At 43.6% G+C, this 12,863-nt stretch overlaps 1 protein-coding gene across 1 annotated transcript in view; it reads right to left on the bottom strand.

Moving 5' to 3' along the window:
* kcnh3 (potassium voltage-gated channel, subfamily H (eag-related), member 3) overlaps nucleotides 1-12,863 on the bottom strand; it is a 604,827-nt gene that overhangs the window by 46,534 nt on the left and 545,430 nt on the right. The window contains exon 11 of the mRNA XM_059966998.1: nucleotides 11,029-11,243. Coding sequence (XP_059822981.1) covers nucleotides 11,029-11,243 — 215 coding nt within the window. The remainder of the gene's footprint in view (nucleotides 1-11,028; nucleotides 11,244-12,863) is intronic.

Below are 12,863 nucleotides of genomic sequence, written 5' to 3'. Positions count from 1 at the left end.
AACTGATCTCTCTGCCAATTCGCAAAATTTCAATTTTGCAAAATTTTGGGGGTAAGCGTTTAGTGGTAGGGAAATCCAATGGCTGATTCTGTGAAATAATGTGGAACAAGTTATTCCATTTTAACATAATTAGTGTTTGTTACAAATATTATGTTAAAAATTAATTAGGGCACTTCTCTCTGGTTAACATAGATCAGATAATTATTATTATAATAATAACCCTGAAATCTTGCACAGCCTCTAGCCTTGGGCTTAGGTAGGGGAGAAAATTGGCCATAGTATCATTGAAATAATGATTTAATGGAAAACCTAAGTCTTTTGAATCTAAAGCAGTATCTCTGAGGGAATAATATGCCCGTGACTGATTAATTCCATCATCAATGCAGAACGGCTGAGGCATTTCCTTGCTTTGAAGTTTCTAAATGCAGACTAATGCGGCAGCTTAGAAGTAACAGAAGGTTTTCAGTTCACACCCTTCCTATCTCTACTGCTTTGCCTTCCAACCCTACCACCTCACCCCACCCCGCTGTGGATGAATTATTCTTGGATTTAGATTGGATGTTAAAATCCCTTGTAAAAGAGTACTAGGCTGAAGTGAAGGAAGGAAACTCTGGCAGACAGGACGATAGTGGTAAGGATGGTGTCGTTCCTAGGGTTGCAAGGGATGGTTCATCTCCTAGAGCTCTCAGATGAACAGCAGGGGGCACAGGTCTTGTTCTGTATCCTTCACTTTTTGTGTCAGAAGTCTTTTTTCCTCAGTATGGTAAAATCATGCACTTTGTACGCGTGATCACTGACCTAGAGGCACAGTCTGCAAAACTCAACCTCAACTGTCAGCCAGCAGAGGTACGGACTGCATGAAAACAAAGCTGGACTAATAGGTTAATAAGGGTGACAGGTTGTGTACTTTCTGATGAGGGTAGAAAATTGGCAATCCATATTTCCTCGGAGAATTTGATGTGCCTCCTTCTAGCCAGGTGGGGGGGGGGGGGGGGGACAGACAGTGGGGATATGTTCTGCCTATTAAGATGTCCCAATGGTGTTTGTCTCAAATAGCCTCTGACAACTAAATCCAGCTGCTGGCCTTCATGTGTGGCTTAGCTACTAAGCCCAACGGAACTGATTCTACTGACGGGAGAAGGGGTGAAGCCAGGTTACTGGTGCCTTAAAACCAGTCACTTCAAACAGATGGGGCTCATCAGCTGGTGCTGGTAGCTCAACTAGGAGAAGGAAAACTCTGATCTCAAACCTCCACTGCCTTGTAGATATACCCACTCATGAGGCAGGCTTTGGGAGTAAACCTCGAGGAAAAATCTGAAGCTGGAGTCCCAAAGACAGTTCTATGTTGAGTTCAATGTAACTGACAGATTCTTTGCCACTGCTAGCACCAAACTGTATCTCTGTCTGCCATTCCTTTGGATTCATCAGCTGTGTGGAGAGGGGGAGTAGACTTCATGCTCTCCATTTTGTATTGGCCTGGCTTGAATATTGACTTCAGCTTGTATCCTCCTTCCATAGTACCTCACGGAAAGGGGCTCCCACAACACAGCAGGGTTGGGAGGTCCAGGATTTAGACTGAGCGATGACAAAGGGATGACAATGGACTTCCAAGTCAGGAAGGTGTGTCACCAGGAGGACAGCCCACAGCTGGTGCTGTTCAACACACCCTGTGACAGACGACAAGAAGGTTGGAGGTGTTGTGGGTAGTGCAGAAGGTTGTTGTAGATTATAAGAAGACACATCGATAGAATGCAGAGCTGGGCTTAGAAGTGGCAGATGGAGTTCAATCCAGAAAAACGTGAAGTGATTCATTTTGGAAAGTCGAACTAGAATGCAGAATTCAGACCTATTTGCAAAATTCTTCACAGTGCGTAGGAACAAAGGGATCTTGAGTTTAATGTCCATAGATCCCTCAAAGTTACTTTGCAGATTGATTGCATTAAGAAGGTGTAGGTGTTTCAGCTTTCATTATTCGGAGGATTGAGTTCAAGAACTACAAGGCAATGCTGCATCCCATTAAGCCCAGGCTGGACCACACGGGGTATTACATTCAGCTCTCGTCACCTCATTATCGGAACGTTGTGGAAGTTTTAGAGAAGGTGCAGAGGAGACTTACTAGGATGCTGCCTCAATTAGATAGCACATCTTATTAGGATAGGATCAGTGAGCTAAGTATTTTCTCTTTGGAGCAAAGGAGAATGAGAGATGACTTGATACAGGTGTACAAAATGCTAAGAGGCATAGGACGGCCAGATACTTTTTCCCAGGTGGAAATGCTTAACATGAGGGGGCTGGGTGGGAAGTATAGGGGAGGTGTCAGAGGTAGGGTTTTTTAACATAGGGTGGTAGGTGTGTGGAACATGCTACCAGAAGTGACGGTAGAGGCAGATAATCTAGGGATATTGAAGAGACTCTTAGATATGGATGGAAGAACAATGGAGGGCTGTGTGCTTTAGATTGCTCTTGGAACAGGTTTAAATGGTCGGCACAACACCATATGGGCAACAGGAATGTACTATTCTATGTTCTAAGACAGCACTTGTATGGCTGCCATCAAAATTCCATAGCTGTAAAGGTGGGTCTGCTTCATGGCTGACAGTTCAGAGTTACCTTAGTGGAAAATTCTATTTCTGGTTGAAGAAAATAACCTTTGCCCCTGACCCCTCATCACCGCCCGCCACCAAACAACAGCCCCCACCCTGTTCTACACCCAAAACACAAGGCCAGAGATCAGCCACAAGCTGATATAGTAGGCTTTTTGTATAGTAGGTAAGCCCTTCAAGTAATGCTGGCTGCTTGTTAATGTCACCAGTTTCTGGCTGAATTCAATCAGGGGCAGATGCCCTCCGTTGCCCAGGGGTGACCATCGACTTGCATCCTAGCTGTCCATGTGATATCCAAACAGGGCTGTAGTGTTTGATAAAAGGAAGTAATACCAAGCATGGTGCCATTGTTTAATGAACATTCTAATATTGGAATATACCCTCTGGGTATGAGTTATCATGTGCCTGTGAGGAGGCTGACCCAATGCAATATATAGTAGCTCTGGTGGAAAAGAACCCATGAACTTTGCTGATCTACTAGATCGTTCGGCTCCTCCCAGTGTCCGTAAATCAGGTGCAGATTCATCAAAATTAATAATCTGTCTGACAAATAAAACTCAATACTCTTCAGCTGTGTTTAAGTAGACACTGCAGTCTGAGAAGTGTATGGACAGTCTTACATGTGATCAAAGTCATTTCCTGGTCTGCAGGTTAAAATTGCAACCATCGGAAGGGGCATTCAATGCTATCTTTTTAATCTCAAGTATATAAAAGACAGGATAGCTGCCAATAATAATAATTTTCAGGAAGTGTGCACACACTGTCCCTTTTCAGGGATTTCTACCAGGAACGTAGCTTGTTAATTTGCAGGCAGTGACAGTAAGAAGCCATATGGAAGACAGTCATTATCAACCTGCCATATATTTTTAAACATCCTCGGTGAATAATTCACAAGTATTGAACCTATTCAGTCTCGTGACCGCTATTTTTAGCAACAGCAATCCTTTCTGGAGTTCTGCAGTAAAAGCACAGAGCGAAGGAAAAAAACCTCACCACACGATCATCTTTGTGAACAAAGCAGTCTTCAATTTATGCGCAGTCATGACTCTTTTAAAAATCAGGAAAAAGTTTAATTAAAAGCTACCCTCCCTCAATTTTTGCAGCACAATATATCACCTAGGAGGTAATTACAAGAATCCGCAAATCAGCTCCCCACCCCCCACGCTCTGAAAGCAATTGTAGAGAGGTGAACCTGTCTGGGTTATTGATGAGACTGCCGATTATGGAGAGTGCGTATTGCTATTTTTAGCTCTGAATTTATTGAAGTCCCCGAGAGACTTGCAAAGCTTTAGGACAAGCTGCTGTTATTTTAGGCAGCACCACTTATTATTAGAAACGGTCTGTCAGATCTCATTTGAAGCAGAAATACCTTTCAAACTCCCAGCAGTAAAAGCACTTGTACTGTGCAATTATACATTTCTAATTTCAGTATGCTTCAGTTCCCGTTGAAGCCCTCAGACCAATTACAATAAAATCCTTCAGAATTGTCCTGCCTGGTTCCTCCACCATTATAAGTTATCACATCATATATTTTAAGCTGTGCTGTCAGTAATGAAAGTGATTAACCACATCTTGTAGTCCATTGGTTTTCTAGTATAGTATATCTGCATTAAATGACTTTTACCTTTAATTCAATTATATTAATCATATTCCTTGTACAGGCCAACAAGAACTTGAATTTATATGATATCATCGATTATGAGGAGCAGCCATTGATGCTTCTCAGCATAAGGAATGAATGCTGATCCAGGAAGGGGAGATCAGCAGGAATGACAAAAGCTTGGCCAATTCAGCAACGGATCCAATGTCCCATTCTCCATCAGGTTAGACTACTTGAAGGTGCTGGAGATCTCATTCGCAGGGGCTGACGTATGTAACAAGAATTGGTTGGAGCAGATTGGGAAGGTTAAACAAAAAATTGCCCGTGGAAACGGCATTCCCTGTCATTAACTGGGAAGAACAGGTGTGATGTGCTGTGACTGGCTGATCCCTGCTCAGCTGCCTTGGTGATCTGCGGCTCCAAGGTGGAGCGGGTCTGACAGCTCGTGGTGTACATTCCCCTCAGGACAGGGGTATTCAGTTGTCCTCATCCTGATGACCACCTTCCTATGCAGCTGCATCAAGCTACGTGTGGACCCAATGTACATGCATACCAGGTTTCTCTACGTGCTGAGTTTCTACCTGTTCCTGGTGTTGTGGAAAATAAGCTTGGCTCTGTAACTGCGAGACACTGAATCAGGTGGATGGTGCCGCATTTCCCAAGTAAACACCTTTGACCATAAGTCTACCACACAGTGGTGATTGTGGAATGTACTACAGATGCTGTGGGACTGGGACGCAATGGACTCTGTCGGTTGATTCCGTGAGCAAACTGTCTGGCAGAATGCCTCATCACCTGTCACAGTCCGGTTGGCAACACTCCTTGTTTCTGTTGATTTCCTTTTCCCCGTGTTTTGCCTGGCTCCTTGATTGAGGCACCTGATCCTCATTGGAACCAGCAGCATAAAGCTCCGGTTTACAGCTACTCGGTGCTGGGCCGTCACCAGTACGGCTATGCCCGTCCCGGGACCGTCGCAAATTCGTGGACTCTAGTTGCTTCAGTGCCTGTGGCTGCTTAGTGAATTCAGTCGTTTTCGTGTCCAGCTGAGTTGCCGGCTGTTTTGCCGTGACTCGTTCTGGCTCTGAGTCCAAGTCCGTCTCTGTATGAAGTCTCCGTGCTTGCATCCCTGCACTTGGGTCAGCCTCCCGTTTTCCCTTCGCTCGGTGTAACATCACCAGAACTCACTCACAAAGCACCAAGACCTCACTTGGCTGGTGGCGAGGGGCCCTCATTGTCCGACCCTTCCAATACCGATGACATATCACCCCTAATGTAAGCTGGTCTTGGGATATCTGTTGTGGAGAAGAGACAGTCCCCACATGTGGGTTTGCTAAGAGGGTCTGGAGATGGACACAAGGGTGTCTGTCCCGGTTCATCCCCAGCAACTGTGCAGCAGAGGGATCTCTGATCTACAGGGTCGCACACTGAGATGGGCATCAAGTGCTACTGAAAGGTTATCAACTCAGTGATGGATGCCCTTTGCTCTGCTGGCACCATGAGATGTCGGTAAGGGAATGTTGCCAGCTGGCAAATTCCAGGCTCCAGGCTTACATGCTGAGCGACTACAGGGCTACACGCTGAGTGATGCCCTGAAGCTCGGAGCAGACAATACTATGGCTCTGTGCAGAAGGACCACAAGCTTCTTCCGCTACTGTACATTGAGGGGCTGAGTCAGGTGGGGAAGGCCCTCAAAGAATGAGAGGGTGTATCATCTCAGGGGGCCACAGGAGTGGTCACGCTGCAGTGGTTTTTTTAAAAAAAGTTAGCTCCTCTGAATGTGGTGGGCATGAAGTAAAAGTTTTGCGCTTTTCCTTTTGTATATCATGAAGATAAAAGATTCTGCAGATGCTGGAAATCTTGAGACACACACACACACACACACACACACACACACACACACACACACACACACTCTCTCACACACACACACACACACACACACACACTCTCTCACACACACACTCTCTCTCACACACACACACACACACACACACACACACACACACACACACACACACTCTCTCACACACACACACACACACGCACGCGCGCGCACGCACACACACACACCCCCCCCCCCCCCCCCCCCCCTTACACCTGGAGGAACTCAGGCAGATTTTATGAAGGGGAATAACCAGTCAACGTTTCAGGCCAAGTCCTTTCATCAGGGCTGCAAAGGAAGCCAGAGTAAGAAGGCTGGGGAGGGGAAGGTGTACAAGCTGGCAGATGATAGACGAGCCCAGGTGAAGGAGAAGGTGGGTGGGCTGGGGAGGAGGGCATGCAGTAAGGAGCTGGGGAGTGAAAAAAGGCTGAAGAAGAGGAAATCCAATAGGAGAGGATGGGACACCATGGAGGGAAGGGAAGGGGAGGAAGGAGAGGAAGAAAAAGAGGGAGGGAGGGTGAGAGAGTATCTGGTTAGAGAAATCAATGTTCATGCCATCAGGTCAGAGACTGCTCAGATAGAATATGAGGTGTTGCTCCTCCAACCTGAGTTTGGCCTCATCATGGCATTAAGGAGGCAACGGACAGATATGCCAGAATGGCAATGGGAAGCTGAATTGAAATAGGTGGCTACCAGGAGGTCCTGCCTTTTGCGGCAGATGGAGCGAAGGTGCTCGACGAAGTGGTCTGCCAATCTGTATCGTATCTCACTGATGTAAAGGAGGAACCGGATACGACAGATGACCCCAACTGACTCACAGGTGAAATGTCTGCTGACCTGTGAAAGGACCGTTTAGAGTCCTGAATGGTGCTGAGGAGGATATGCAAGGTGTAGGGGCAGGATAGCACTTGTCCCTCTTGCAGGGATGGGTTACAGAAGGGAGATCAGCAGGGGTAGGGGGGAAGTCGAGTGGGTAAGGGAGTCATATTGAGAGTATTACACAAATAAAGTCTATTTTTAAAATAAAGAAGGACTTTGTTCACTTAAGGTTTAACGTATAGACGGGAAGGAGAAGTGATTTCAGATGGCGTTTCAAAAGCACTGGACCACGTTAATGTAAATTCCAGGAACTTACGATACCATTCAAAAGCAATCATGAGCTGGGATGAAGTCATGTTGGGAAAACTGTCAGCAGGGGGCAGCACCAATGAGCCAGCTCGTCCACATCTTTTCCAGCTGACTTCATACACGACTTCATACACGACTTCATGCACAGCCTATACTGATGCCTTCTGCATTACAATGATGCCTATACTTCAAATGTACATGACCATCTGTAAGATGCTTTTACAAGGTCATAACATTTTGTTTTCTCCCTGTTAAACCCCATAGAGAATAAATCACAAATCAGGAACAGACTGCTATTTTTAGCAATAGTAATTTCCTCCTGACCTGAGCAGAATAACCCATAAGCTAAAAATAAAACATGCTCACAGATTATTGTTGTGGATGAGCAATCTTCAATTAATGTACAAACAAGACTCTTTCAGACATTTGGAAAAACTAAGGAAGGATCTGAATTATTGCAAGCGAAATGACAGACAGAAGTAGCAGTTAACAGGAGCCTATAGAATGTAGCAAACATTTTTGTTGCATCCTATTTCAATGTTAGAGCTCCTCCAGCCTCCCAGTGATATTACAAGCAAAACGGGGCAATTAACATCAGCTGAACACACTTATGTCAACGAAGACAGCTGTTAGTTAGAATTGTAATTCTTGATGTCTATAGTTGCCTGATATAATTCTTTTCCTTGAAAAAACACACTAAAATAATGAAATTGCAGTGGAGAGTATTGTGTTTTTACTTCCATATATAGATAAATACTGGTTTGGTATTAGGACTGACAGAAAATGTGACATAATGCTGGGACATTGAGATATTTGGCCAGAGGTCCAAGGAACATAATAGGGCATAAAAAATAAAAAAAAAACTCTGTAAAGAGATACAGAATTAGCATTCCATGTCTGACAAAAGACCTGAACTATTAGTTCTGTTTGTCCTCTGGGAATAAAGGGGTTAACATATGAGAAGTGTTTGGTAGCTCTGGGCCTGTACTCACTGAAATTTAGAAGAATGCGTGGAGATCTCACTGAAGCCTGTTGAATGTTGAAGAGACTAGATAGGGTGGATGTGGAGAGGATGTTTCCAGTTGGGGGAGTATCTGGAACTAGTGGGCACAGCCTCAAAATTGAGGGGCTACCCTTTAGAACAGAGGTAAGGAGGAATTTTTTAGCCAGAGAGTAAATCTGTGGAATGCTCTGCCACAGACTATGATGGAGGACAAGTCTGTGCATACATTTAAGGTGGAAGTTGATCATTTCCTGATTGGTCAGGGCATCAAGGGAAATGGCAAGAAGGCAGGTGTATGAGATTGAGTGGGATGCAGTATCAGCCATGATGGAATGGAGGAGCTGACTCAATGGGCTGAATGGCCTATGGTCTTATGGTCTTCCTACAGATGCTGCTTGATCTGCTGAGTCTTTCTGGTGCTTTCTTTTTTTATTTCAGATTTCAGATCAGTAAATGTTAACTTTGGAGCATTGATATATTGGCCTTGGCGTGCAGGTCCTTAGCTGCCTGAAAGTGACAATGGAAGTATGTGGTTTGATAAAAAACATTTACAGTGGATTTACATCCACCCTATCTAGTCTCTTCAACATTCAACAGGCTTCAACTCGGTTGAGGAGTTGAGTATAAAAGTTGACAAGTTATTTTGCATCTGTATGAAATTTTCGTTACGTCACCTTTGACGTTTTATGTAGTTTTGGTTACTGCAGTACAGGAAGAATGTGGAAGTTTTGGAGAAGGTGCAAATGATGTTTACCAGGATGTTGCCTCAATTGGAGAGTATTAGCTATAAGGAGAGATGGACAACCTTAAACATTTTTTTTCTGAAGCGTTGGAGGCTGAGGGGCAACCTGATGGGAGTACATAACGTTATGAGAGGTGTGGACAGGGTAGATAGTCCGAATCATTTTCTAAGTGGAAATTTCAAATACAGTAATGTGTAGCCTTAAGGTGAGAGAGGGATAGTTTAAAAAAAATTTCCGAGACATGATTTTTACACAGATAGTAGTAGGCACCTGAACTGTGCTGCCATGGGAGGTGGTAGGAGATACAATAGCAATGTTAAAAGGCATTTCAACACACAGAGAATGAAGAGATATAGACCGTATACTGGTAGATGGGGTTAGTTTGGATTAGCATTATGATCAACAGAGACACTGTGGGTGAATGGCAGTTCCTGTATTGAATGGGCTGAAGGCATATTTCTGTGCTGTATGTCCATAATAACACCTTGAGGTACTGTATGCATTTAATCTCCAAGTTGAATGTAATATATAAGTATAAGTGAAATGTACAGTAAGGCTAGAACAGCCATCAACAGTAATCAGAAAAGGTATGAATGGATAAGGCATTAGGGACATTATACATTTGAGAATATTTAGCACCCTTACAAAAATAGTACAAAGGGCTATCAAACTAATGAATAGGATCATGAGGATTTGATCTGCTGTCATAAAAATGGTCAATATGCTGTCAATCATCTGTCACAAACACAAGAAGTTCTGCAAATGCTGTAAATCCAAAACAACAAACAAAATGCTGGAGGAATTCAGAGGGCTTGCTCATCCATGAGAATGAGCAGTCGATGTTTCAGGCCGAGACCCTTCTTCCGGACCAGAAGGGAAGGGGGAAGATGCCAGAATAAAGGGTGGGGAGAGGGGAAGGAGGATAACTAGGTGGTAGGTGGGTTGGAAAGCTAAAGGGCTATAAATGAAGGAATCTGATAGGAGAGGAGAGTGGACCATAGCAGAAAGGGAAGGAGGAGGGGACCCAGGGACAGGTGATTGGCAGCTGAGAAGAGGTGAGTGGCCAAAGGGGCATCAATCAAATAGGGAAGGATGAAGAAATTTTTTCACTGGGAGGTGAAATCGATGTACATGCCATCAGGTTGGAGGCTACCCAGACAGATTAGAAGGTGTTGCTCCCCCACCCTAAAGGTGGCCTCAGCATGGCACAGAGGGGGCCATGGACTGACGTGTTGAAATGGGACCGGGAATTAAAATGCTGGGCCACCGCTTTTGGTAGATGGAGTGAACATGCTTGATGAAGTGATCCACAGGTTACAATGGGTCTCACCAATGTGACTGCCTTGGGAGCACTGGATCCAACAGAATCACAGGTTCATCGGCAAAGTGTTGTCTTACCTGGTAGGACTGTCTGTGGCCCTGAATGGAGGTGAGGGAAGAGGTGAATGGGCAGGTGTTGCACTTTGACCACTTTCATTGATAACTACTGGGAGAAATATTAGTGGGGATGGACAAATGGACAAGGAAATCACAGAGGTAGTGATTCCTATGGAAAGCAGAGAGCAGAGAGTGGGGGGGATAAAGGGGTGTTTGGTGGTAGGATCCCTTTGAGATGGCAGAAGCTGCGGAGAATGATTTGTTGGATGCAGAGGCTCATGGTGTGGTAGGTAAGGACAAAAGGAACCCTATCACTGTTAAGGGCAATGGGAAGGTGGGGTGAGCACAGATGTCTGGGAAATGGAGGAGAGGTGGGTGAGGGCAGCAACAATGGTGGAGGAAACCCTATTGTTTGACAAAGGAACTGAGAAATGGGAACAACATTTTTACAGGAGACACGGTATAGAACAGGTATAGTCAAGATCATCTGTCATAATGGTATCACCCTAGAATTTATCAAAGCTAGAATGAACCAAAAAAGCACCAACCCTGAGCACATCCAGCAAACTGCATATACCCACTAAACCACGCAGAAACTTGGGAACTTGTATTTAATTTTAAAATAATGGACAGATGTAGATTTGAGAAACATTACTTAATTGATCAGTGGTAGTTTGAAGACTTCAACTTACGTCAGCTTCACTCCCTTCTCGCAGGTTGTAGGTCAGGTCATGTTGAATATCTTCAATGAATTTCTGTGCATATTCTGGGTACAGCTCCAGCACCTCCCGCAAGCCCTTCAGAATAATGTACTGCAGGTCACAGTAAGTCAAAGCCTTCACGTTGGCATTAGTCTTAATCACCTGGTCCTTTGCCAAGAAGTCAGCGCCAATCAAGTCGCCTTTTCCTATGTAGGTCAAAAGAAATTTCGGGTCAGTTGCTTCTTGCAGAGGCCCAGAAGGCAAACAAGTTTAAAACCAATCTGTTTAAATTCAGGATTGGTAGTCAATGAATGTAATTTTTAAAATTTAATATACTTTGATGCAGACTCTGTGATAATATAATTCATGAACAGTGTAATTCCAAGAAAAAGTTCCACGATTTTTATTATGAATTACGCTCACTGGTGATTTTTGATAGAATATACATGTGACACTTCAAGATAGCAATGCACAGAAACTAGTCTGCTGGTTTGCACTTACAGAGAAATTATTCCCCGGTAGGATACAGATTAATAACTGTATGAGAACATAAGAAATTAAAACTGGATGACATATTGCGCTTGATTCACCATTCAATAAAATCATGGCTGACCTCATACCACAGCACTTTCTTACAAAAAAACACTTGACTCCTTTAATGTCTGAAAAAAATTGATCAATCACCCTTTTGAACATATTGACTGAGTCTCCACAGCCCTCTTGTACACAGAATCCCAAGCAAGTATTACAATCTGGGTGAAGATATTTCATTCCATTTCAGTCCAAAATACTCAAGGCCTTATTTTGAAGCTGTAACCTACTGTTTCAGGCACCTTGACTAAGGGAAGCGTCATTTCTACATCCACCTTGTCTCGTGAAACCATCTCTTAATCATTTAAACACAAGAAAACATAAACTCTGTCTGCTTAATCCCTCCTCGTATGACAACGCACCACAGTAAAGTCAACTTTGTGAACCTTCACTGTGTTTCCCCTATGAGATGTATATTCTTCCTTGGGTATGGAGATGAGAACTGTATGCAATACTTTGGGTATTCCAGTCTTGTACCTAACTCCTCTTGCACTGAAAACCAACATTCATTTTTCCTTCATTAATGCTTGTTATATCTGTGCATTAACACTCGGTGACTTCCAGATCTCTGAAAATCACTCTCTCATATTTTAACAAGCATCTTTATTTTTTACTTCCAAAGTAGAAAATCTCACATTTTTCCATGTCATACTTAATCGGCCACATGGTCATCCATCTGTCCTCCCCTCATAGCCTTCATGCCTACTCAATATTGTTCCACTTTGAACTGAACTAATAATCAGACCAAATCCCGGTTCACATTAATCAATATACTGGAATTATCTTTGGAGCTTAAAGAGTTAAATTGCACAATGTTTGGAAAATCGAGCAACTAATTAATTATTGAGAGGCTCTGAGCATATGTTGCAGCAAATAAAATAAAATCAACCCAGTTGTCTGTTCAATACTGCAAACAAGTATTACATACTCATTTGTCTAAACAATTAACCTGTTAAAATGCCTGAGTAGGCGCTGTTTACACTGCATATTAAAAGCACATTACAACTTGCAGCATTGCTAATGATAATTTGTCATTTATATCTTAATGCACAATGTTTGCATTCCTATCTGCACCAGGAGGTAGCTGTCCATATTTTCCTCAATGCTGACCTTTCCACTCACTGGAAGGAAAAGGAGGAGGGGTCGTGACAAGATATGAATAGATTGCACCAGGACTGAATCCACCTTTGAGTTATTGCCATTAACTTTTGCAGCTTCTTGCTACACTTCATGGT

The sequence above is a fragment of the Hypanus sabinus genome, chromosome 4, assembly GCF_030144855.1.
Source record: "Hypanus sabinus isolate sHypSab1 chromosome 4, sHypSab1.hap1, whole genome shotgun sequence".
NCBI classification, from domain to species: domain Eukaryota; kingdom Metazoa; phylum Chordata; class Chondrichthyes; order Myliobatiformes; family Dasyatidae; genus Hypanus; species Hypanus sabinus.
The sequence above is the reverse complement of the archived record's forward strand: the minus strand, read 5'-3'. Positions and strand labels throughout refer to the sequence as shown.